At 41.8% G+C, this 25,617-nt stretch overlaps 1 protein-coding gene across 4 annotated transcripts; it reads right to left on the bottom strand.

Moving 5' to 3' along the window:
- Window positions 1–2: 2 nt before the first annotated feature.
- LOC101448041 (IFNd) lies at window positions 3–23,447 on the bottom strand. Of its 4 annotated transcripts, none has more exons than XM_045701902.1 (6): window positions 22,972–23,447; window positions 3,410–3,473; window positions 3,170–3,244; window positions 2,814–2,960; window positions 2,311–2,388; window positions 3–390 (listed from the first exon to the last, which is right to left on the bottom strand). In XM_045701902.1, exons 1-6 carry the CDS (start codon window positions 23,019–23,021, stop codon window positions 292–294), a joined length of 513 nt encoding a protein of 170 aa, XP_045557858.1. In that variant the 5' UTR covers window positions 23,022–23,447; the 3' UTR covers window positions 3–291.
- Window positions 23,448–25,617: the final 2,170 nt, after the last annotated feature.

The raw sequence follows: 25,617 nt of genomic DNA, 5'->3' as shown, positions 1-25,617 counted from the left end.
TATGTAGTCAAAAATGCATTTAATGAAGTAGCAGGTAAAAGCATACATCTACAGTAATTGTGTATAAAAATGTATCCAGAAATCATCCCAACAGAATAAATAACAGTTAATAAATACCCCCATAAATAGATAGATTAGTTTTATAGATTAAAAACCAGATAAAAAAAAAACACATTTCCATGCGGAATCAATAAATATAAATACAATTTTTTTTTTTTAAACAGGCGAAATACATGACGTCACTCATACGTGACGATAAATTGTGAACATAATTATTGCGTTGCTCTGAGTTTAGATGCTGTTTTCTGTAGCTGAACCCAGAAGAACCAGCCTCATCAGATGTGTCCTAACCTCTTTCCTGACCAGCTCCCATGCATGAGCACTGTATGCCTGCAGATTGATGACAAAGCCACAAACATATTAGCAGTCGATAATCAGAATAACCTCACCATACAGAAGGGAACATTGCCTTTACATTTCTATCGCACTCTAGCACAGCTCTTTAGCATTAAGGATTCAATTGAGCCCTGAATTAGACAAGTACATGTTACTGTAGTGTAGACAGGTACACATTGTTAAATCTGTTTGCACCATGAACAGTTTCAAGTATTTGCGAAATAAACAACAATTATTGGATGAGCGGAGGTTTAGCCAAAATGAATCATGTATATATTTTTGTATTTACAAATACAATGTACTTGCCAGTGTAACTACCATTTTCAATGTATGTACAGTATATCGTTATGGACACAGTACCAGTCAAACGTTTAGACACCCCTACTCATTCAAGGGTTTTTCTTTGTTTTTACTATTTTCTACATTGTAGAATAATAGTGAAGACATTAAAACCATGAAATAACACATATGGAATCATGTAGTAACCAAAAAAGTGTTTAAAATATATTTTGATATGTTTTATTTGAGATTCTTCAAAGTAGCCACCCTTTGCCTTGATGACAGCTTTGCACACTCTTGGCATTCTCTCAACCAGCTTCATGAAGAAGTCACCTGGAATGCTTTTCCAACAGTCTTGAAGGAGTTCCCACATATGATGAGCACTTGTTAGCTGCTTTTCCTTCACTCTGCGGTCCAGCGCATCCCAAACCATCTCAATTGGGTTGAGGTCAGGTGATTGTGGAGGCCAGGTCATCTGATGCAGCACTCCATCACTCTCCTTCTTGGTCAAATAGCCCTTATCCAGCCTGGAGGTGTGTTTTGGGTCATTGTCCAGTTAAAAAACAAATGATAGTCCCACTAAGCGCAAACCAGATGGGATGGCGTAATCGCTGCAGAATGCTGTGGAACCAAAAATCTCAAATTTGGACTCATCAGACCAAAAGACAGATTTCCATGGGTCTAATGTCCATTGCTCGTATTTCTTTGCCCAAGCAAGTCTCTTCTTCTTATTGGTGTCCTTTAGTAGTGGTTTCTTTGCAGCAATTCAACCATGAAGGCCTGATTCACGCAGTCTACTCTGAACAGTTGATGTTGAGATGTGTCTGTTACTTGAACTCTGTGAAGAATTTATTTGGGCTGCAATCGGAGGTACAGTTAATTGCCAATTTCTGAAGCTGGTAACTCTAATGAACTTTTCCTCTGCAGCAGAGGTAACTCTGGGTCTTCGTTTCCAGTGGCGGTCCTCATGAGAGCCAGTTTCATCCTAACGCATGATGATTTTTGCGACTGCACTGAAAGAAACGTTCAAAGTTCTTGACATTTTTCGGATTGACTGACCTTCATGTCTTATAGTAATGATGGACTGTCATTTCTCTTTGCTTATTTGAGCTGTTCTTGACATAATGTGGACTTGGTCTTTTACCAAATAGGGATATCATCTGTATACCAACCCTACCTTGTCACAACACAACTAATTGGCTCAAACGCATTAAGAAGGAAAGAAATTCCACAAATTAACAAGACACACCTGTTAATTGAAATGCATTCCAGTTGACTACCTCATGAAGCTGGTTGAGAGAATGCCAAGAATGCCATATGCAAAGCTGTCAAGGCAAAGGGTGGCTACTTTGAAGAATCTCAAATATAAAATATTTTTAGATTTGTTTAACACTTTTTTGGTTACTACAGGATTCCATGTGTGTTATTTCATAGTTTTGATGTCTTCACTATTATTCTACAATGTAGAAAATGGTAAAAATAAAATAAAACCCTTGAATGAGTAGGTGTGTCCAAACTTTTTACTGGTACTGTATGTAGAAGATTATTGTAAAACGGGATCCAATGGCTCACTGTGACCATGATGATTCATCTCATTATGGCCACATATGAAATATTATTTCAATAAAAACTCACCATTCTTTTAAGGACTTGGTTGTGCGGTCTCTTGAAGTACATTTGCAGATTCTTGCTATTTTTTTTCTGGGCCGTAACCTGGATTGATGATAAAAGCATGACTGAATGTTAGTATCTCCTATAAGTTATTTTCAATGCGTTGTGTTTCCCTACAAATACATTACCAATTTAAATAAAAGGCCCATTAAAGTATAACAAGTGTGAGTAGTTGAAATAATTTGAGGAGAAAAAAATTGCACTATAGTTACCGTCTGTTTGTGGAGTAAAAGTAACATTCTCAATCTAGATATCTTGCATTCCACCAACTCTCTGAGAGAATCAGTCCATTCATTCAAATGAACATGTGCTCATATTAAAATGTCTAGCATGCATGGTCCTAGATCTGCTTTGACAACTTGATCGTTGTCAATGTCGAACTGAGTTGGCAAGACGGCACAAACATATCTTGGACCAGGCTAGAGAATGTCTATTCCAGCTGTAGAATATGAAGATGTTATACTTACACATGACTGAAGGCCGTCGGACTGACTGTTGAGGACACTGAGGAAGATCTCCACTTTCTTCTCATTCCAGACAGAGTCTAGTTCTCCATCAAACAGTTCAGCGATCTTGTCAAGGGTTTGGAGGATGAACCAAATTGTATCATCAGTCTGTAAAATGAACGACATGAGGAAATTACTTTAACCTGATCCTTAATAAATTAATTCATATTTGCCAATCAAAATAGTTAATGATGGACATACAATCATGTTGGGGTGTTCATTTTTTGGGGAATGTCAGTACAATGCTAATGCATACCTCTGTGCACCAGTACATCCTATGCTAAGAGTTGACTATCTCACAAGACTGCCTAACTTACTGGTAAATATTCAGCTTGCTTGTACAGGTCCTCTGGGAAAGGTACGTCCACACTGTCTGTAGTAAACTCCCCACCCTGTGTTTTAAGAGAGAAAAAACAACATGATAAATACAAATTCAATGTATACGTTCAATAATGAATGTACAATATTCAAAATCATAGAATTTAACTTCAATTTCTGTTGGCACTATACAATTACAGCAATGGTTTAGAATAACAAAAATATAAGAATCTACTCACCATAATATTGAGTAAGTTCATTAAGGTCTCACTGTGTTGTATGAATTTGTGATCATCCATCCATCTACAGCCCATCGAGAAACCATCGCACATGGTTAGAAACAAACAAATAAGCAAAGACTTCGTAGGCCTATGCATGTTGGTAATGAAAACAAGACGTGGAGCAAAAAAAGTATATCTTTGTAATACAAAATAGGCAATTGTAACTGTCTTGTTACTAATGTTTAGGTATACCATATTACCTGTAGGAATGCGACCTTTATAGTTTCTCAAAACGAATAGGGTGAAGCCAATACCTGTTTCACTTTCCGTACCTGCGACGGTTGGAAAACAATTAAGAGCACATATTTACCACGACATTTATATTCGTTTATGTTTTACAGTGTTTGGAAAGTCAATGTATTATTTTTAGAAATATTCACACACATCGAATAGGCTACTGTAAATGTCATACCAAGCCAGCTGAATAGGACGCTAGAACGCATCTAAACATGTTTGAGACACTTTTTCCGATTTGCATGGCCTGAGCTGAGGCTATAAATTGCAATTGTTTGCAATTTTCTGTAGGCTTCGTTTACATGTATTTTTTCCGAGTCATTTTCTGTAAATATTAATGTAGGCTATTCAATATGATTTTAACTAGCCTATTTGTTTTATTTCATTTAGTAGCCATTGAAATTGGGCTACTTTAACCACTGAACAAAAATATATTATTTATATTAAGCCCATAATGTTATTAATTTTAAAAAACGTAGGCCTATTTTTAATTTTTTTTTACTTAATAGAACCAACCACCCCAGTCATAGAATGTTCTTATCTACTATCGCATGACAAGCGGTACCGGAGTGCCAGGTCTAGGACAAAAAGGCTTCTCAACAGTTTTTACCCCCAAGCAAGACTCCTGAACAGGTAATCAAATGGCTACCCGGACTATTTGCATTGTGTGTTATTTTTCACTTTCTTTTTATTTCTTTACTTACCTATTGTTCACCTAATACCTTTTTTTGCACTATTGGTTATTGCCTGTAAGTAAGCATTTCACTGTAAGGTTGTTGAATTCGGCGCACATGACAAATACACTTTGATTTGAGCCTCAGGCTGTGTGGCATCATGAATATCATCTGAAGCAGATCGAAAATGCATGGCATCACTGATGATGAAATGTTATTGTAGTCTTACTGTAGGCTACACGTGGACTTTGCATCGAAAATGTGTTTGCTGACGTTGTAATAACATAAGAGACAGCCCTGATTATGAAATACTGTATGGCCTGCTGACTTTCGACACAGTGATGAGTGGGAGTAGCCTAAAACGAAACGAAACCCCAGTGCTTCACCGCGGGATTAAGAAGAAATACGTCATATTTTTTCATTGTTGTCTGAATATTATATCAAGGTGACTGACTACTACCCTATTGTTAAACTGGAAATGCCTTTGGTTAATGAAAGAGGGCTGGAATGTGTTTCTTTGGAATCATCTATAAGGCCCACTGAAATGTTCCAGAACCCGTTCAGGTCATATAAAACCCTTTTTGGTTGCAAATTTTGTTTTATTTGGAAAGACAGTTTCCAGCTAACTGCAATTTCTCTCCACTGATTCAAAGACAGGGTATCTGCAACTTTGCCCTTTACAACTTTAGAACTTTGACCTTCTCTTCTGATTTCTGTCAGCTCACTTTGGACTCAAACACAGCATTCAAAAACCTCTCAGTGAGGGCTGAACAAAGTGACTGCTGAACAGCAAGAACAGCTAATCAACCAGAGAGATTTGTTTTGGCCCGGCAGGTGCTGTGTGAGAGACTCTGTCTGGACATTACTGGGAGGTTGAGTGGAGTGGGAAAGGTGTTCTTCCATCAGTCTCAAGACATCAGCAGGTCAAGTAAAGACTCTGGATTGGGAGACAATGACAAGTCCTCGAGTTTAGAGTGCAATAAGCAGAGTTACTGGTTCAGACACAGCAATATAAAGACTGTAGTGTCAGGCCATTAGTCCTCCAGAATAGTGGTATATAAGGCTGGAACTCTGTCCTACATTTACATTTTCATTTGAGTCATTTAGCAGATGCTCTGCTAAAGCACTTCATGGCTACAGACCTGAGTGCTACAGGTCTTTAGTCGTTTAGGCAGGTTAACTTAGTGTTCTTGGGCACAGGGACTATGGTTGTCTGCTTAAAACATGTTGTCGTTAGAGGAAGAATGTGCTTGACACTTGATTATTGGTAACTGATCCCTGGGGTCTCCACTCGAAATAGCAGGGGTCTTGCAGTTTAATTGGTTTTTCATGTCATATGACTAGGGGTTGGCGCCAAGAGTTGGAGGTATACACTTTGAATAATCTAACAGACTAAAACATTTGGTACACTCCAAAAAAAGCATCGTTTTAAATATTGAAAGTTCTTTGCTTTAAAGATAGTTAAACCTTATTTGATGTTTTTAAAACATATATTAAAGCCATACTTAAGGTTATGAATGGAACCTGTATGGCTATATAAAAAACTCTTTCCTTAGGTTCTAAAGAACCATTAATTAATGCAAACACTTGAATGGTAAATATGATGTTCGTATATACGGGCTCACTGCACCACCTCGCAGGGTATACAGAGAACTGAGTGACACATCCTTTGCTTTTCCTTAAGTACTCTGACAGAGATAGTTCCCGCTCACTGCTGGCCTGTCAGAGGGAGGATGAGCGTGGTTTTAACTTACTCATCCTATCGTTGGCGTGCAGGCTGGTCCCAGCCTCTAGACGCACTCCTGTTTCCTGGCGTAGCTATTGTCTCTGGCGGATGTCTCATCTTGTGACTGCACAATGCACAGTTCTCTAAAACCCCTACACCCCCCTGTGTGTACATCTAAATCATGTCCTGTTTTCGCTGTTATCCTGCAGAGCTCTTGTGAAACCCTGTTTTAAAGCATCAGCATTCTCTCCATATGACCCACCATCACATGAGCCACTTCCTCAAACACACAGCAGTATGCAATTATCTGTAGTTTATACATACTTAATATTGTAGCATAGCTTCTCCGTTATTTTATATGTTATGCAAACAAATAGTTAGTTCAGATCTCACACATGTAAACTTCATTACACCTACAAACCCATCATGCAATCTCCATAAAAGTTGAGCAACTCTTTGGCTGCAACTAATACTTTTTGAAAAGTGAAATGTCTATTTATAATATACATTTTATACATTATTGCATTTATAACATGACTACAGAGCGCTCAACTTATAATGACTCTGACAGCCACAACAAATCACCACAGTACATGGGCTACACATGTACAGTAACATCAATATTCCATATAATTTGGGAGCATGCACCTGCGAATACTTCAGCACAACTGCAAACCATGCAATCTGAGTGACGTGAAACATACAATAAAAATACACTTACACTTCACAAGCAGGGGCGAAAATCTGATATCAACTTTGGAGGGGACAATTACATGAAATTTTCTCAAGAGCAATTCCTGAGGGGGACACCAAAAGTAGTGCTGTAACACATAGCCTACATTGTAATATGGTAAATGTATATTGAGGAACCAAAGAAATAAGGTGTTTGCCGTACTCCTAACTACCGGTACCCAAAACTACACAACTAATCACAACAGCAATACCATTGCCTTTAACAAATCTTAGTTCAGTCACCAGTTTAAGTTGAGAGTGGGGGTATCCATGGCATTTTCCAATTATGTTCCTATTTTACAAGTCAAAAAAATTGAGAACCTTTGATAATGTTGCCAAACAAAGAATCTACAAACTTACCTGAGACTCCCTGTCTCTGCCAGTCTGTCCCTGCATATCTATCCCCAGCTCTGCTGTCTGTGTGCCATCTGTTGCCTGCTCTGCCTAATGACATCATTGTGAAACATTTCCATTAGAATTTCATTTCTTTCTTATGAACATTTTATCAACTAGTCTTTGAGATATTAGGCTACTAGGGTTCTTACTATGCGTTTTGGTGTATTGAAAAATACTCTGATGTCCGTCTTTTATTTTTCTGCCATTTTTCTACCTGGCTGGCTGGCTGGCTACACACACAGTGTGTAGGTTATTTACAGTAGGAGATGGGCTTCTATCATCTTTAATCATTCTATTTGGGCTTCGATCTAAAAGGTAGCTAGCAAATGTGAAACGGATTAAAATGACAAGAGTTGACAGCTGTATGAGTTCACCATTTACACAACATATGCTGCAACATTTTGTAATTTTAATAGTTTGTTTCATATTGGCTGGCTTCCAACAATAGCTGAATTTGCAAAGCTAGCGAGCACCAATTCAGTTTCAGTGGTGTTTGCTATAATCTTTGCTACCCGGGTTAAATAAAGGTGAAATAAAATAAATAAATAAATGTTCCCTTGCGACAATTTAGCTTTTGCAACGAGACCATTAAATATATTTAAGACAATGGTAGAAGAGAGTGTAGTTCTGTTCAGTTTGGATTTCAGTTTATCGCTAACCTTATCACAGGGACTTTGAAGCACTAACTTACATCATCTGCATGCTGATCTTGGAATAAATTGACGATAGCAAAGATTCCATCTTTGACGACGCCACATAAATGGAATAGGTACTAGCTAGCTTAATAGTTAATATCGGCGCGCTAGCTCTGCATATTCAGCTAGTGTGTGCGCGCGATTGACTGGATTAACCTCACGTCAGTTACGTGCATTGAGTGCCTTTCAGACAGTAGATACGACCTCTCTGTTACCTAGCAAGCTAAGGAACTGGCAGTGGATCAAACCATTGTGAGGCAAAGGGTGGGGGGGTCGCAATCTTTTGAAACTTAAAAATGCGCTATTAAGTGTCTATAATCAGCACAATTGCTTTCATTGCGTATTATTAATATTATTTAAATTCTATAGTTATGTTTCAGTGATATATTGGGGGGGACAAATCATATTTTTCCCAGGATGGGGGAGTCGTGTCCCCCCGTCCCCCCCGGGATTTCCGCCCCTGTTCACAAGGTGACTAGCCTCATTAGCAAAGAAAGTACAAGGCGAACGTTAGCTACCCTTCAGCATAACGCCACGTGCAAATTTTGTAAACGTCCATAAAATTTGAAATAGATGACACAACTCTGTAACACTCTCACATAACGTGTCAACATCGATAATGATTATCAAACAATACGGGTTACAGCCTAACATGCATTAGATCTCATTTTAAAAGTGAAAACACTGGGTGCAGCATGGATCACGATACATACCTCCATCAAAGTTAAACAATTCTTTGGCTGAATGTCGCGTGATCATGCGCACACATATAGATGCACACGGGGATGCAGTTACTCAAATAATACAGCAGGTGGCTCCACAACTACTGCTAAATTATGACAGAACTCTACAACTAAGGATGTCTATTTCAACCCTGTTACACAAGGACTAGAGTAACACCTTACAATGAAATGCTTTCTTGCATGTAGGCCAACAACAGCAAGTACAAAATACAACAGCAAGTACAAAATTGGTAGACCATTATTGTAAATAAGAATGTGTTCTTAACTGACGTGCCTAGTTAAATAAAGGGTAAATAATACACAATCTAAAAGGTGAATAACAATGGATCAAAGGGTACAGAGAATGTGCAAACAGGCAGTTAAAATACATTTAGTATAACAGTGAAATTGATATGTACATATGAGAGGGATAAATTGTCTAGTGCATATTTAATAAAAAAATTATATGAAATGCATGTTATTATATCTCAAGCCACAATCGGCCCAAATGTGGCCTGCTATAATGAATACAGAATCGTTTGCTGTCCCGTAGCACTCACTTCTGTCATCATGAAGTGCTTTGAGTGTCTAGTCAAGGATCATATCACCGCCACCTTACCGGCCGCCCTAGACCCACTTCAGTTTGCATACTGCCTCAACAGGTCCACAGACGACGCAATCGTCATCACACTGCACACTGCCCTATCCCATCTGGACAAAAATAATACCTATGTAAGAATGCTGTTCATTGACTACAGCTCATCATTCAACACCATAGTACCCTCCAAGCTCATCATCAAGCTGGAGTCCCTGGGTCTGTACCCCGCCCTGTGCAACTGGGTCCTGGACTTTCTGACGCCCCCAGGTGGTAAAGGTAGGAAACAACATCTCCACTTCGCTGACCCTCAACACTGGGGCCACACAAGTGTGTGTGCTCAGCCCTCTCCTGTACTCCCTGTTCACCCACGACTGCGTGGCCATGCACGCCGCCAATTCAATCATGAAGTTTACGGATGACAACAGTAGTGGGCTTGATCACCAACAATGACGAGACAGCCTACAGGGGGCACTCAGAGTGTGGTGTCAGGAAAACAAATCAAATCAAATTGTATTAGTCACATGTGCTGAATACAACAGGTGTAGACCTTACAGTGAAATGCTTACTTACGAGCCCCTAACCAATACAGTTTCAAAAAATACAGATAAGAATAAAAGATAAAAGTAACAAGTAATTAAAGAACCGCAGTAAAAAATAACAATATATACAGGGGGGTGCCGGCACAGAGTCAATATGCGGGGGCACCAGTTAGTTGAGGTAGTATGTACATGTAGGTAGAGTTATTAAAGTAACTTGGCATAGATGACAACAGAGAGTGGCAGTGGTGTGGAGGGGGGGGCAATGCAAATAGTCTGGGTAGCCATTTGATTAGATGTTCAGGAGTCTTATGGCTTGGGGATAGAAGTTGTTTAGAAGCCTCTTGGACCTAGACTTGGCGCTCCGGTACTGCTTGCCGTGCGGTAGCAGAGAGAACAGTCTATGACTAGGGTAGCTGGAGTCTTTGACAATTTTTAGGGCCTTCCTCTGACACCGCCTGGTATAGAGGTCCTAGATGGCAGGAAGCTTGGCCCCATTGATTTACTGGGCCGTTTGCACTATCCTCTGTAGTGCCTTGCGGTCAGAGGCCGAGCAGTTGCCATACCAGGCAGTGATGCAACCAGTCAGGATCCTCTTGACGGTGCAGCTGTAGAACCTTTGGAGGATCTGAGGACCCATGCCAAATCTTTTCAGTCTCCTGAGGGGGAATAGGTTTTGTCGTGCCCGCTTCACGACTGTCTTGGTGTGCTTGGACCATGTTAGTTTGTTGGTGATGTGGACACCAAGGAACTTGAAGCTCTCAACCTGCTCCACTGCAACTCCGTCGATGAGAATGGGGGCATGCTCAGTCCTCTTTTCCTGTAGTCCACAATCATCTCCTTTGTCTTGATCACGTTGAGGATCACGTTGTCTTCCTCCCTATAGGCTGTCTCGTTGTTGTCTGTGATCAGGTCTACCACTGTTGTGTCAACGGCAAATTTAATGATGGTGTTGGAGTCGTGCCTGGCCGTGCAGTCATGAGTGAACAGGGAGTACAGGAGGGACTGAGCACACACCCCTGAGGGGCCCTGTGTTGAGGATCAGCGTGGCAGGTCAGGTCTACCACTGTTGTGTCAACGGCAAATTTAATGATGGTGTTGGAGTCGTGACTGGCCGTGCAGTCATGAGTGAACAGGGAGTACAGGAGGGACTGAGCACACACCCCTGAGGGGCCCCTGTGTTGAGGATCAGTGTGGCAGATCCTCAACACAGGGGCGGCCCGTCAGGAAGTCCAGGATCCAGTTGCAGAGGGAGGTGTTTAGTCCCAGGGTCGTTAGCATATTGATGAGCTTTGAGGGCACTATGGTGTTGAACGCTGAGTTGTAGTCAATGAATAGCATTCTCACATACAGTTGAAGTCGGAAGTTTACATACACTTAGGTTGGAGTCAATAAAAATAGTTTTTCAACCACTCCACAAATTTCTTGTTAAAACTCCTTCAGGCTAGGGTCCTTTTTTCTGAATTTCTGCCTGACTGACGTGCCCAAAGTAAACTGCATGTTACTCAGGCCCAGAAGCCAGGATGTGCATATAATTGGTACCATTGGAAAGAAAACACTTTGAAAAAAGTTTGTAGAAATGTTAAAATACTGTATGAGAGTATAACACAATAGATATGGTAGGAGAAAATCCAAAGAATTCTTCCCAAACGAAGAAGAATTCTGAGCTTTAGTACTGGGAGTCAGAGTTGGAAATCAGTCTGTGCGCACGCGACGAAGAGGACGTGCACCTGCTAATTTTGCTTTCCTATTGAACATACGTCTTTCCATATTTAATATTATAGTTTAATTACATTTTAGGGTACCTGAGGATGAAATAGAAAAGTATTTGACTTGTTTTAACAAAGTTTAGCGGTAGCTTTTTGGATTCCTTTCTCTGCATGTTGAACGAGTGGATTAATCAAATCGATAGCGCCAACTAAACAGACCTTTTGGGATATAAGAAATGATTTTATTTAACAAAACGACCATACATGTTGTAGCTGGGACCCTTTGGATTGCAAATCAGAGGAAGATTTTCAAACAGTAAGTGAATTTTTAATCGCTATTTGTGATTTCCTAAAGCCTGTGCTCGTTGCAAAATATTTTGATGTGGGGCGCCGTCCTCAAACAATCGCATGGCATGTTTTCGCTGTAAAGCCTACTGTATATCGGACAATGCAGTTAGATGAACAAGACGTTAAGCTTTTAACCGATATAAGACACTTGTATGTACCTAAATGTATAATATCCATCATTTTTATATTTTATTTGAATTGCGCGCCCTCCAATTTCACCGGAAGTTGTCGACAGGTGTCCCGCTGGCTTAACAAACCATAGTTTTGGCAAGTCGGTTAGGACATCTACTTTGTGGATGACACAAGTAATTTTACCAACAATTGTTTACAGACAGATTATCTCACTTATAATTCACTGTATCACAATTCCAGTGGGTCAGAAGTTTACATACAGTAAGTTGACTTTGCTTTAAACAGCTTTGAAAATTCCAGTAAGTTATGTAATGGTTTTAGAAGCTTCTGATAGGCTAATTGACATCATTTGTCAATTGGAGGTGTACCTGTGGATGTATTTCAAGGCCTACCTTCAAACTCAGTGCCTCTTTGCTTGACATCATGGGAAAATCAATAGAAATCAGCCAAGACCTCAGAAAAAAAATTGTGGACCTCCACAAGTCTGGTTCATCCTTGGGAGAAATTTAGAAACGCCTGAAGGTACCACGTTCATCTGTACAAACAATAGTACGCAAGAATAAACACCATGGGACCACGCAGACATCATACCGCTCAGGAAGGAGACGCGTTCTGTCTCCTAGAGATGAACGTACTTTGGTGCGAAAAGTGCAAATCAATCTCAGAACAACAGCGAAGGACCTTGTGAAGATGCTGGAGGAAATAGGTACAAAAGTATCTATATCCACAGTAAGACGAGTCCTATACCGACATAACCTGAAAGGCCGGCTCAGCAAGGAAGAAGCCACTGCTCCAAAACCGCCATAAAAAAGCCAGACTACAGTTTGCAACTGCACATGGGGACAAAGATAGTACTTTTTGGAGAAATGTCCTCTGGTCTGATGAAACAAAAATAGAACTGTTTGGCCATAATGACCATCGTTATGTTTGGAGGAAAAAGGGGGAGGCTTGCAAGCTGAAGAACACCATCCCAACCGTGAAGCACGGGGTTGGCAGCATCATGTTGTGGGGGTGTTTTGCTGCAGGAGGGACTCGTGCACTTCACAAAATAGATGGCATCATGAGGAAAGGAAAATGATGTGGATATATTGAAGCAACATCTCAAGACATCAGTCAGGAAGTTAAAGCTTGGTCGCCTAATGGGTCTTCCAAATGGACAATGACCCCAAGCATACTTCCAAAGTTGTGGCAAAATAGCTTAAGGACAACAAAGTCAAGGTATTGGAGTGGTCATCACAAAGCCCTGACCTCGATCCTATAGAAAATTTGTGGCCAGAACTGAAAAAGCGTATGCGAGCAAGGAGGCCTACAAACCTGACTCAGTTACACCAGCTCTGTCAGGAGGAAAGGGGCAAAATTCACCCAATTTATTGTGGGAAGCTTGTGGAAGGCTATCCAAAACGTTTGACCCAAGTTAAACAATTTAAAGGCAATGCTACCAAATACTAATTGAGTGTATGTAAACTTCTGACCCACTGGGATTGTGATGAAAGAAATAAAAGCTGAAATAAATAATTCTCTGTACTATTATTCTGACATTTTACATTCTTAAAATAAAGTGGTGACCTAAAACAGGGATTTTTTTACTGGGATTAAATGTCAGGAATTGTGAAAAACTGAGTTTAAATGTAATTGGCTAAGGTGAATGTAAACTTCCGACTTCAACTGTAGGTGTTCCTTTAATCCAGGTGGGAAAGAGCAGTGTGGAGTGCAATAGAGATTGCATCATCTGTGGATCAACCTCTCACTCAATGTCAACAAAACAAAGGAGATGATCGTGGACTTCAGGAAACAGCAGAGGGAGCACCCCCCTATCCACATTGAAGGGACAGCAGTGGAGAAGGTGGAAAGTTTTAAGTTCCTGGGCGTACACATCACAGACACACTTAAATGGTCCACCCACACAGACAGTGTGGTGATGAAGGTGTAACAGCGCCTCTTCAACCTCAGGAGGCTGAAGAAATGTGTCATCCTGTTGGGCTGTATCACCGCCTGGTACGGCAACTGCACTGCCCTCATCCGCAAGGCTCTCCAGAGGGTAGTGAGGTCTGCACAACGCATCACCTGCGGCAAACTACCTGTCCTCCATGACACCTACAGCACCAGATGTCACAGGAAGGCCAAAAAGATAATCAAGGACAACAACCACCCGAGCCACTGCGTGTTCACACTGCTATCATCCAGAAGGCGAGATTAGTGCAGGTGCATCAAAGCTGGGACCGAGAGATGGAAAAACAGCTTCTATTTCAAGGCCATCAGACTGCTAAACAGCAATCACTAACTCAGAGAGGCTGCTGCCTACGTTGAGACCCAATGACTTGACACTTTAATAAATGGATCACTAGTCACTTTAAACCAATGCCACTATAAATAATTCCACATATCATCTACTGCACCTTGCCTATGCCGCACGGCCATCACTCAACCATATACATACATATTCTCATTCACCCCTTTTTAAAATATTTTACCTTTATTTAACTAGGCAAGTCAGTTAAGAACAAATTCTTATTTTCAATGAGAGCCTAGGAACAGTGTTCAGGGGCAGAATGACAGATTTGTACCTTGTCAGCTCAGGGATTTGATCTTGCAACCTTTCGGTTACAAGTCCAACATTCTAACCACTAGGCTATGCTGCCGCACCTTTAGATTTGTGTGTATTAGGTAGTTGTTGGGGAATTGTTAGATTACTTGTTAGATATTACTGTACTGTCGGAACTAGAAGCACAAGCATTTCGCTACACTTGTATTAACATCTGCTAACCATGTGTATGTGACCAATAAAATTTGATTTGATTTTGATTTGGCCCACATAGGAATGGCCACTGCCGAGGCAAAGCCAGCAGTGCTAAACAGTTTCCACAAGTGGCCCGGAATTGTCTGCTATCTGCAAGGCCTAGTTTGTTAGTGACGCGGCTAACTTGACAACAAAGAACCTTTTTGAGCAAAGTAGCAGTGCTTCAACAGAATTGGTGGGTCCCCTATGGGACGGTTGAGCTAACATAGGCTAATGCGATTAGCATGAGGTTGTAAGTAACAAGAACATTTCCCAGGACATAGACATATCTAATATTGTCAGAAAGCTTAAATTCTTGTTATTCGAACTGCATTGTCCAATTTACAGTAGCTATTACAGTGAAAGAATACCATGCTATTGTTTGAGGTGAGTGCACAGTTTTGAACATAAAAAGTTATTAATAAACAAATTAGGCACATTTGGGCAGTCTTGATACAACATTTTGAACAGAAATACAATGGTTCATTGGATCAGTCTAAAACTTGCACAAAACTGCACATACACTGCTGCCAACTAGTGGCCAAAATCTAATTTGCACCTGGGCTGGAATAACACATTATGGCCTTTCTCTTGCATTTCAAAGATGATGGTACAAAAAAAACAGTTGGCCTTTTCTTTGTATTATCTTTTACCAGATCTAATGTGTTATATTATCCTACATTTCTTTCACATTTCCACAAACTTCAAAGTGTTTCCTTTCAAATGGTACCAAGAACAAGGCAGTTAACCCACTGTTCCTAGGCAGTCATTGAAAATAAGAATTTGTTCTTAACTGACTTGCCTAGTTAAATAAAGGTATATATTTTTTATAATAATAATAATAAATAAATATGCATATTTACTAGCAATGATGCCAAACATTAGCTAGCTAGCTAATGTTAGCTGTAACGAGTCCGCAGCCAGACTACAGCAGAAAATACCAAAACGGATTAGCTAACTAGCTAACAACATGAAAAACATTACATTTAGGCAGTTCCACTTACCGGTCGAGTCACTGAAAAAATAACAACACATTGCCCATGTACAGCCCATGAAAAAAAATGTCAGGGCCCATTTGGGATCCATGTTATTGCTCACATAGGTTTTCCCATTTGTTACCCAGTTGGTATGACCAACTCAAGTTTCAAGTTTCACATTTTTATGTAACGTGCACAAGTACAATGAAATGCCTTTCTCGCCAGCTCTTTTCCCAACAATGCAGTAATCAATTTCAATATAGTACTGGTTCACATAGACAGTCCCTGACCATATTTACACCAGATAGCCCACTTACAACACATGTATTCAGAGCCCATTGTAGCCAACATGGGTTCGCTTGTGTGTGACTAACCTGATTAGGTCCCAATCATAATTCCTGAAGGAAATAACACCAGATTTCACACTTACAGCCCATAAAAAAACAATCTGGGACAATTTGGGACCATGTTATAGCCCACACGTGTTTCCCTGTTTGTGACCCAAATGGTTAACCCCACTGGCTCTCAATCATTATTCCTGAAAAAATAACACCAGATTGCCCACTTATTTTTTGTAATTCAGGGTCCATTTGGGACCCACATTATAACCCACATAGGCTTGTCCATGTATGGCTCAAAAGGTTAATCCAACTGGGTAACAGCTAAGATAACAATTTAGAGCCTCTGCCCAGTTGAAACCCATGAAGCCCATATAAAACCCAGGTGGGGCTCCCATGTTGGCTGGTTTACCATACTCGTTTTGTCTGACTATTCGGCACAACCCTATGACAAGGTGTATTGATACACCATCCAAAGTTGAATTAATAATTTCACCATGCTCAAAGGGATAGTCAATGTCTTCTTTTTTTTACCTATCTACCAATAGGTGTTCTTCTTTTTGAGGCTTGGAAAACCTCCCTGGTATTAGTGTTTGAAATTCACTGCTCAACTGAGGGACCTTACAGATAATTGTATATGTGGGGTACAGAGATAAGGTAGTCATAAAAAAATCATGGTGTACACTATTAATGCACAAAGAGTGAGTCCCATACACATTTTTACTCTTGAACTTATTTAGGCTTGCCATAACAAAGTGGTTGAATACTTATTAACTCAAGACATTTCAACTTTTCCTTTTTATTTAAATTGTAAAAACTACAAAAAACATAATTCCACTTTGACATTATGGGGGTATTGTGTGTAGGTGTAACAGGGTTATATTGGTGATTCCCCTTGCCACTTTGATGTTAAGCCAATGGGTTTTTGGTTTTAGTGTTGTGTTGCCTTCGCCTACTCATGATGGCACCTTATTGGCTGGTTTGTGTAGCTCGCTTACGAGGGAGGATGTTTCAGTTAGAATCGTCCCAGTGAATGCCATTTAAAAATATATTTAATACATTTTAAATCCAGGCTATAACGCAACAAAATGTGGAAAAAGTCAAGGGGTGTGACTACTTTCTGGAAGCACTACTGTAACTCCCCTCCTGAAAAAAGAACATGAAATTGCAAAATAAGCTGTTTGTGTCGTGCTTATGTTTGCAATAGCCTACTGTTACAACAGCCACATAAAATGTTTGTTAGAACTGTTTGGTGTACAAGCGGCAGTGACCCGCATGCACAGCCATCTACGTATTTTCCATCATATTACGTAAGGGATAATCAACAAGGGTATATGGTGTGTTCCATGACGCGCTAGCAGAAGTCCACGAGTTTCAAGTCGTCTTGGTTTGAACGCTTGTTATGTGCATTTTTACACGCGTTCATTACATTTACAGGTGATTAGAACGTTTGAATATTGTACTTTCAGACGCATGAATTGGTGCCACTGTACAGGCAGTGTAGTAACGGGTACTTTTCATGCGTCTGAAAGTACCACATTGTAGCCCCTCCCATCGCAATGTCCGCCTGTTGCGATGAATCGCTTACTCAGGGAGGGAGATGTTTCTAAAAATTGTTAAAATTAGTGAGTTACATTTACAGAATGTAAACGCCACCGCAAGGCGTTGGAGAGGAATACATTAAAATGACTTTTTCCACATAGCTAGCCAGCGTCAGCTTTGTATTAAATGTAAATGTATTTGTAATGCCATCTTATTTTCATTTAAATAGCATGGCTAGTTAGCTAGCTAGCAATAGTCTTCTGTCTAGCCTATAACTAATGGTTGTTACGTTGTGGAACAGAACAATAGTTGTTTGTACTTGTCATTTGGTTGAGACTAACATTAGTTTAGAAAATAATTGTTTACTTTGTGTATATTTGTTGTGTAATTGGTTGGCTATGCTAGTTAGCAAGCTGAGATGTATTTGCTCATGTTTTAGGAGAACAGGCTAGATCCCTACAGAATCTAGACAATAGAGCAGCGTTTCTTAAAGTATGGGTCGCGACGTAAATGTATAATTATTTCATTAATTACTGGAATTGATTTGTGCAAGTGCGGTCTCTGCTCAGTTGGGCAGCTGCGCAAGAGGGAGATGCCGTGTGCTTCGCGGTTTTCTGCATTTTTTCCCTGCCGTTTTCTTTAAGATCATTCCGCGACCCACACGCTGTAGCGCTGTGGTTCAAGCCATTGACTTGTTATCCCCACTCGCCATCACCCACCGCTGTCATGAAATGGACTCATGCTAGCCACAAGTTCTGACTGAGCTCAGTCGTCATGAAACGCATATACAGTGATGACATTAGTCTCTTTCATACAAACTTTGAGAAATAACGTGAAGCGCCCCACAATGTGTTGTGTGTGGGTAAGTGCTTAGTAACGAGTCTCTCAAAACGAACAAATTAATAAAACGACACGTCCTGACCAAACATCCAGGCACAACATGACGGTAAACCCAGGGAGTTATTTCAGAACAGGGAAGAATGCTTCAGGAAACAGTGCTTCGAAAGTGGAAAAGTCAACTAACAAGGCATTGTTGTCATTTTATAAGAGGTGATGATAAGCAGAAATAAGGGAGTACTATCTCTCATAGTAGTAGATGGGAGTTTATCTTTCAAATAATCCCCTGGTCTTGAAACGTTACACAGCTAATAGCTAACGTTAGTCAAAGCAAGCTAACTATTTGAATGTTAAATGACGAGACAGAGGCACTGATGCGAGTAACCAGTCTTGTTCAGTATATTGCAATTCATCCGGGTATCTCAAGCACACTGGTAAAACACTGGAGTTGCAGTAATTAACATTTACCAACAGATGGCATCACTGTGCCATCTTACACCCATAACATATTCCCTTTTATAAAATAGGACAGGAGCTGTCAATTCACTAACAAAACAAACCTAGTAGTAATTTCCAACATGAACAGTTTCGTTTTATTTTTTTTTCCAGTTAACAACTTAACACATTTTGATACTCTCTTCACTTTTATCTTTGTCTGTCAACAATCCATAATGGGAAACCTACAGATAAAGTATTTTTGGTGGCTGGGACAGACGCCCGCAGCGTGAAAAGACAGGGGGATTGTCTGCGTGGACTGCAGGTTCCCGCACAGGCGTGTCACCTCACTGTCTAAGGGGAGTATTGATGGGCGAGGGAGTGGCCGACCTGTGATCCCCTGGCTCTTCGCCCAGTGCCTCAGGCCCCATGTGACTTGCTAGGGTTCCGTCTTTTGTCATGTGACCCCTATGACCATCAGGGTTCTGAGTAGGTGCTGGCTCAGCAATCCGAAGGTCAACCCTGTTACGGTACAGTGATCCATTCACTTCGACCAAGTAGGAGCGTGGTGCCACTTTCTGTACACGGGATCCGAGTCTCCAGAGGCCCGTCCGGTCCCCTGGTAGTGGCTTCATTCGCACCGTTTCACCCACCCTGAGCTCAGGTAAATCTTTTGCTGATTTGTCGTAGATTAACTTGGAGACCTGTCTTCTGTGACGTAGCTTCACCAGCACGTCTGTCACCACACATGGCTCCAGGAGAGTGCTTGCTACTGGCAGAGCTGCTTTTAAACGCCGTGCCATGAGGCGCTGGGCCGGGCTGCTATTCATGCCTTCTGTCGGGGTATTGCGCCACTGCAGGAATGCTTTCCTGGCATCTTTGCCCTCTCGCAGAGCTATTTTGCAGAGGTTCTTTACGATTTTGACTGCCGACTCAGCCTTCCCATTAGCTTTTGGGTGTCGTGGTGATGAAGTGACGTGCTCGAATTCCCATTCTGCAGCAAATTTTTGGAACTCAAATCCGGAGAATTGGGGTCCATTATCTGAAATTACCCTCTGGCTGGCCATAGTCGGCAAACTGAGCCTTGCAGCGTTTGATCGTTGTCTCTGCTGAGAGGTCGGGGAGGAGGTCAATCTCCCAGAAGTCTGAGTAATAATCGACTACCAGCAGAAAGTCTTTGCCACTGTGCTGGAAGAGATCTAGACTTACTATCTGCCAGGGGCGCATTGGTAGCTCGTGGGACATCATCGTCTCTCTCTGTTGCTCAATGGCATATTCATTGCAGATTGTGCAATTACTGACATAGTCTTTGATTTCACTCTGCATTCCTGGCCAATACAATGTGTCACGTGCTTGTCTGTAACAGGCCTCACCTCCTATGTGACTTGAGTGCATGCGCGCCAACATCTCAGGGCGCAGAGACCGGGGAATAACGACAGACCCTTGACTATTACTCCGTTTTGAACACTGAGCTCCTCTTTGACTGGCCAATATTCTCTGACGCCTAAAGCAGTTTCTTCCTTGCAGTCGGGCCAGCCCATCAGAATCACAGACCTCAATGCCTGGAGTTGCTCGTCCCTGTCTGTGTGCTGTCTGATTTGTATAAGGCGCTGGTCCGTAACATTGAGGTAGTCAGCCTGGTTGATGTGTTCAACATCCACTTGCTCTGTTTGTAAGCTGTACACTGCGTGTTGTTCATGCATGGAGCGTGTGTGAGTGCCTGATGTAGTAGCCCTGCTGAGCGTGTCACTCACATACATCTCTGGCCCTGGCTTATACACCACCTTGAGGTTGTAGTTTTGTAGGGCCAGTAGCATGCTCTGCAGTCGTTTCGGGGCATTCAGGAGAGGCTTGCTGAATATAGCAATAAGGGGCTTGTGATCTGTCTCTGCGGTAATATTGTCGCGCCCGTACAGGTAGTGGTGGAAGCGTTGGCATGCAAACACAATGCTGAGGCACTCCTTCTCTATCTGGGCATAGTTCTGCTCTGTTGGAGTGAGTGCCCTAGAGGCGAATGCCACAGGCTGGCCCTCCTGCATGAGGCAACAGCCCAGTCCATACTGGCTTGAGTCACTCTGAATCGTGACAGGTTTTGACACATCGTAGTATCGCAGTACAGGTGTCTGGGTGACCAGCTGTTTTATTTCTCTCACCGCTGCGTCATGTTTTGGGAGCCAATGCCAGATGGTGTCCTTGTCCATGAGCCATGAGCCTCCTTAGTGGCTCACACACTTCAGAGAGTCGCGGTAGGAACTTGGCCAGGTAGGTGACGAATCCGACGAAGCGCTGCACTGCCTTCACGTCAGATGGGTGGGGCATTTCCAAGACAGCCTTCACTTTTTCTGGATCCGCCTTCAATCCGGTGGAGGACAAGATGTGCCCATGAAAGCGAACCTCTGGCACTTTAAACTGAAGCTTTTTTATGCTTAGCCTTAGCTTGACCTGTCTACATCTGACCATCAGGGCCAGCAGCTTGGCGTCATGTTCACATTCTGCCTCCTCATCACTGTCCCCACAGCTCACTACGAGGATGTCATCTGCTATGGGTTCCACGCCACTGAGTCCCATCAACAGCTTGTGCTGTTTCCGCTGATACACCTCTGGAGCCACGGAGACACCAAATGGGAGCTTCAACCACCTTTTCCTGCCCCAGGGTATCCAAAAGGTGGTCATGTAGCTGCTGGGCTCGTCGAGCTTGCACTGCAGGAAGGTATCTCTGGCGTCTACGAGCGTGAAGACTCTGGCCTTTGGGAGCTTGTAAAGAACATCCTCCAACGTGGGCATAATGTAATGTGAACGTCTCAGAGCCCGGTTGAGGTGTTTAGGATCAATGCATATCCGTAGCTTGTCTGGTTTCTTGACAATAACCATATTACTTATCCAGTCTGTAGGCTCGGTGACGGATATGATGTGGCAATCTGCTTCGTTTTTGTCAAGCTGAGCCTTCGTAGCTGCTTTCATGGCCACTGGTACATTGCGGGGTGCACACTGGGCAGGCTGGATTGCTGCGTCCAACTCAAAGTGGACTTCGCCGGGAACTGACTCGACCGGTGCGTTGAAGACATCATGGTACTTGCTTAGGAGTGTCTCCTTGCTCAGGGGCCCAGCCTGGACTTTGTCTATAATGTTAAGATCAGCAGGGATGGTGAAGTTAATAAGCCCAAGGCGCTCGCATGTAGAACCTGACAGTAATGGCTGTTGACTAGCCTCAACTATTTCAAACTCAAGAGTGTGTTTCTGGCCACGTAAAACACACTCTGTCACAAACAGGCCTAAAGAGGTCATGAACTGGCCTGAATACAGTTTCAGCTTGGTGCTACTCTGTGTGAGTTTGTCTCTGGGCGCAAGCCTCCTTTTATCTTTAAGGCTCATAACGTTACATGTGGCCCCTGAATCTAGCTGGCATTGCTGTGGTTTATTATTAAGTAGCAGAGTGACAAACCACTTTTGTCCTTTAGCCCTCACTGCCCCTATGCACTCGCTAGCATATACATCCTCTGTGCTGTTGTTCCCTTCATCTGTGTTTGTTTCAATGGAGTGCACTTTACCCTCCTTTCTCTTGCTTTTCATGCAGACCCTTGCAAAGTGATTAGCTGTACCACAGGATTTGCATATTTTTCCATAGACAGTGTTCTTTTCCCCGTCCATGAGAAAGGCCACAATATCGGCATGTATTGGGGTTGTCTACTGCAGAGTTGGCTGTAGTATTAGCATTAGCTGTGGCAAAGGGGCATTTCTTTACTGGCTGCCTGAATGTAGCATTGACATTGTCCATATGTTGCCTTTCTAGCTCCATGGACCTTATCCGTATATAAGTAAGCTCTGCTGCACGGCATGTCTCCACTGCAAAGACCAGTGTCAGGTCACGTTCTCTCAGCAAACGTCTGCGGGTGCCCTCATCAGTTATGCCAAGCACAATCTTATCTCTGATCAGTTCATCTCTTAAAGCACCATAGTCACATGTAGCTGCCTTTTCCCTTAGCCTAGTGACAAAGCTGTCAATGGACTCCCCATCCTCCCGTTTGCAACAACCGAAAACATAACGCTCGTAGATAACGTTCTTTGCTGGCTTAAAGTAATGTTCAAGAGCATCAAAAATAGCTGTAGCGTTACCTTGCTGAGCTGCTGTTAGGTTCAGGTTGTGTTTGTATACGTGTCGGCATTCAGCTCCCATTATAGTCCTCAAAGTGGCAGCCACTACCTCATCGTCCTTTTCCCGAAGTCCCGTTGCTAGTGCATAGTCCTCCCATTCACCTCTAAACGTATCCCAGTTCGTGCTCCAATCTCCGCTGAGCTTCATAATGGCGGGAGGGGGAATGTTCGCTGCCATGTCTAACCGGTGCTAATAACACTGAAGCTAACTAGCAAACTCACTCTAGCTAAGGACAATTCCAGCGAAGTTTTACTCAAATAAGCATTTATTTTTATTTTTTTAGGGGGTAAACCAGAACAGGTGACTCTAATTTGCGGAAAGCATGGTTAGTTATCCGACTCTGACACCATGTTTGAATGTTAAATGATGAGACAGAGGCATTGATGCGAGTAACCAGTCTTGTTCAGTATATTGCAATACATCCGGGTATCTCAAGCACACTGGTAAAACACTGGAGTTGCAGTAATTAACATTTACCAACAGATGGCATCACTGTGCCATCTTACACCCATAACACTATCTAGCTACTGATAGTGCAACCCTAAGAAACAGTACAGATGAAGATGAAAAATTCAGGCCTACTGTACATTTTACTGTAGAAATTACTGTTGAAAACAAGTCTAGGTTGGAACTGTTGCTGTTACAAGTAATACTTTTTATTCTGAACTGGAATAAACTGATTGACGCAAGATGCTTTTTGAAGCAAACACTCACACATTTCTGGGTTGCTCATCTGCAGAAGGAAACTGTCTCCTGCCTGACTAAGAAAACAGTAGATGTTCCAGCTTGGCACCACATACCTATGCAAGTCAGGGTTCTCAAGTACAGAAACAGTCTCAATGCTGAGCATGACCTCAGTGTTGCACTGTTCGAAACTGAGCCCAGAATAGACATGCTTGTTGGAAACTTCAACCAGCCACACACCTCTCATTAGCACTGTTTGTATGTATCCGTTTTCTGGTCTGCATCTGTGTGATGTGATCAATCAGTTTATTCCAGTTCAGAATAAAAAATATGCATTTTAACAGCAGCAGTTCCAACCTATACTTTCTATCAACAATATTTATACAAAATGTATACAGTAATTTATACATTTATTATCGGTATTGTCACGTAGGTTTGCTCAATCAAAAGGCCTGTGTGTGTGTGTGTTCTGTTATACATCTGTGTGATTTAACTATTTATTGTATTTTAACTGCAACAGTTCCAACTTAGACAGGTACAGTGCCTTGCGAAAGTATTCGGCCCCCTTGAACTTTTCGACCTTTTGCCACATTTCAGGCTTCAAACATAAAGATATAAAACTGTAATTTTTTGTGAAGAATCAACAACAAGTGGGACACAATCATGAAGTGGAACTAAATTTATTGGATATTTCAAACTTTTTTAACAAATCAAAAACTGAAAATTGGGCGTGCAAAATTATTCAGCCCCCTTAAGTTAATACTTTGTAGCACCACCTTTTGCTGCGATTACAGCTGTAAGTCGCTTGGGGTATGTCTCTCTCAGTTTTGCACATCGAGAGACTGAAATTTTTGCCCATTCCTCCTTGCAAAACAGCTCGAGCTCAGTGAGGTTGGATGGAGAGCGTTTATGAACAGCAGTTTTCAGTTCTTTCCACAGATTCTCGATTGGATTCAGGTCTGGACTTTGACTTGGCCATTCTAACACCTGGATATGTTTATTTGTGAACCATTCCATTGTAGATTTTGCTTTATGTTTTGGATCATTGTCTTGTTGGAAGACAAATCTCCCTCCCAGTCTCAGGTCTTTTGCAGACTCCATCAGGTTTTCTTCCAGAATGGTCCTGTATTTGGCTCTATCCATCTTCCCATCAATTTTAACCATCTTCCCTGCCCCTGCTGAAGAAAAGCAGGCCCAAACCATGATGCTGCCACCACCATGTTTGACAGTGGGGATGGTGTGTTCAGGGTGATGAGCTGTGTTGCTTTTACGCCAAACATAACGTTTTGCATTGTTGCCAAAAAGTTTGATTTTGGTTTCATCTGACCAGAGCACCTTCTTCCACATGTTTGGTGTCTCTCCCAGGTGGCTAGTGGCAAACTTTAAACGACACTTTTTATGGATATCTTTAAGAAATGGCTTTCTTCTTGCCACTCTTCCATAAAGGCCAGATTTGTGCAGTATACGACTGATTGTTGTCCTATGGACAGAGTCTCCCAGCTCAGCTGTAGATCTCTGCAGTTCATCCAGAGTGATCATGGGCCTCTTGGCTGCATCTCTGATCAGTCTTCTCCTTGTATGAGCTGAAAGTTTAGAGGGACGGCCGGGTCTTCGTAGATTTGCAGTGGTCTGATACTCCTTCCATTTCAATATTATCGCTTGCACAGTGCTCCTTGGGATGTTTAAAGCTTGGGAAATCTTTTTGTATCCAAATCCGGCTTTAAACTTCTCCACAACAGTATCTCGGACCTGCCTGGTGTGTTCCTTGTTCTTCATGATGCTCTCTGCGCTTTAAACGGACCTCTGAGACTATCACAGAGCAGGTGCATTTATACGGAGACTTGATTACACACAGGTGGATTCTATTTATCATCATTAGTCATTTAGGTCAACATTGAATCATTCAGAGATCCTCACTGAAC

This window comes from Salmo salar, chromosome ssa19, assembly GCF_905237065.1.
Source record: "Salmo salar chromosome ssa19, Ssal_v3.1, whole genome shotgun sequence".
NCBI lineage: Eukaryota > Metazoa > Chordata > Actinopteri > Salmoniformes > Salmonidae > Salmo > Salmo salar.
The sequence above is the reverse complement of the archived record's forward strand: the minus strand, read 5'-3'. Positions and strand labels throughout refer to the sequence as shown.

Coding starts and splice junctions, on each gene's coding strand:
- LOC101448041 (XM_045701902.1), bottom strand. CDS start 23,021: ATGCCGACACGTATACAAACACAACCTGAACCTAACAGCAGCTCAGCA. Junction 3,474..22,971: donor CCTAACAGCAGCTCAGCAAG/GTAACGCTACAG, acceptor GATGGGCTGTAG/ATGGATGGATGATCACAAAT. Junction 391..2,310: donor ACCAAGTCCTTAAAAGAATG/GTGAGTTTTTAT, acceptor ATCAATCTGCAG/GCATACAGTGCTCATGCATG.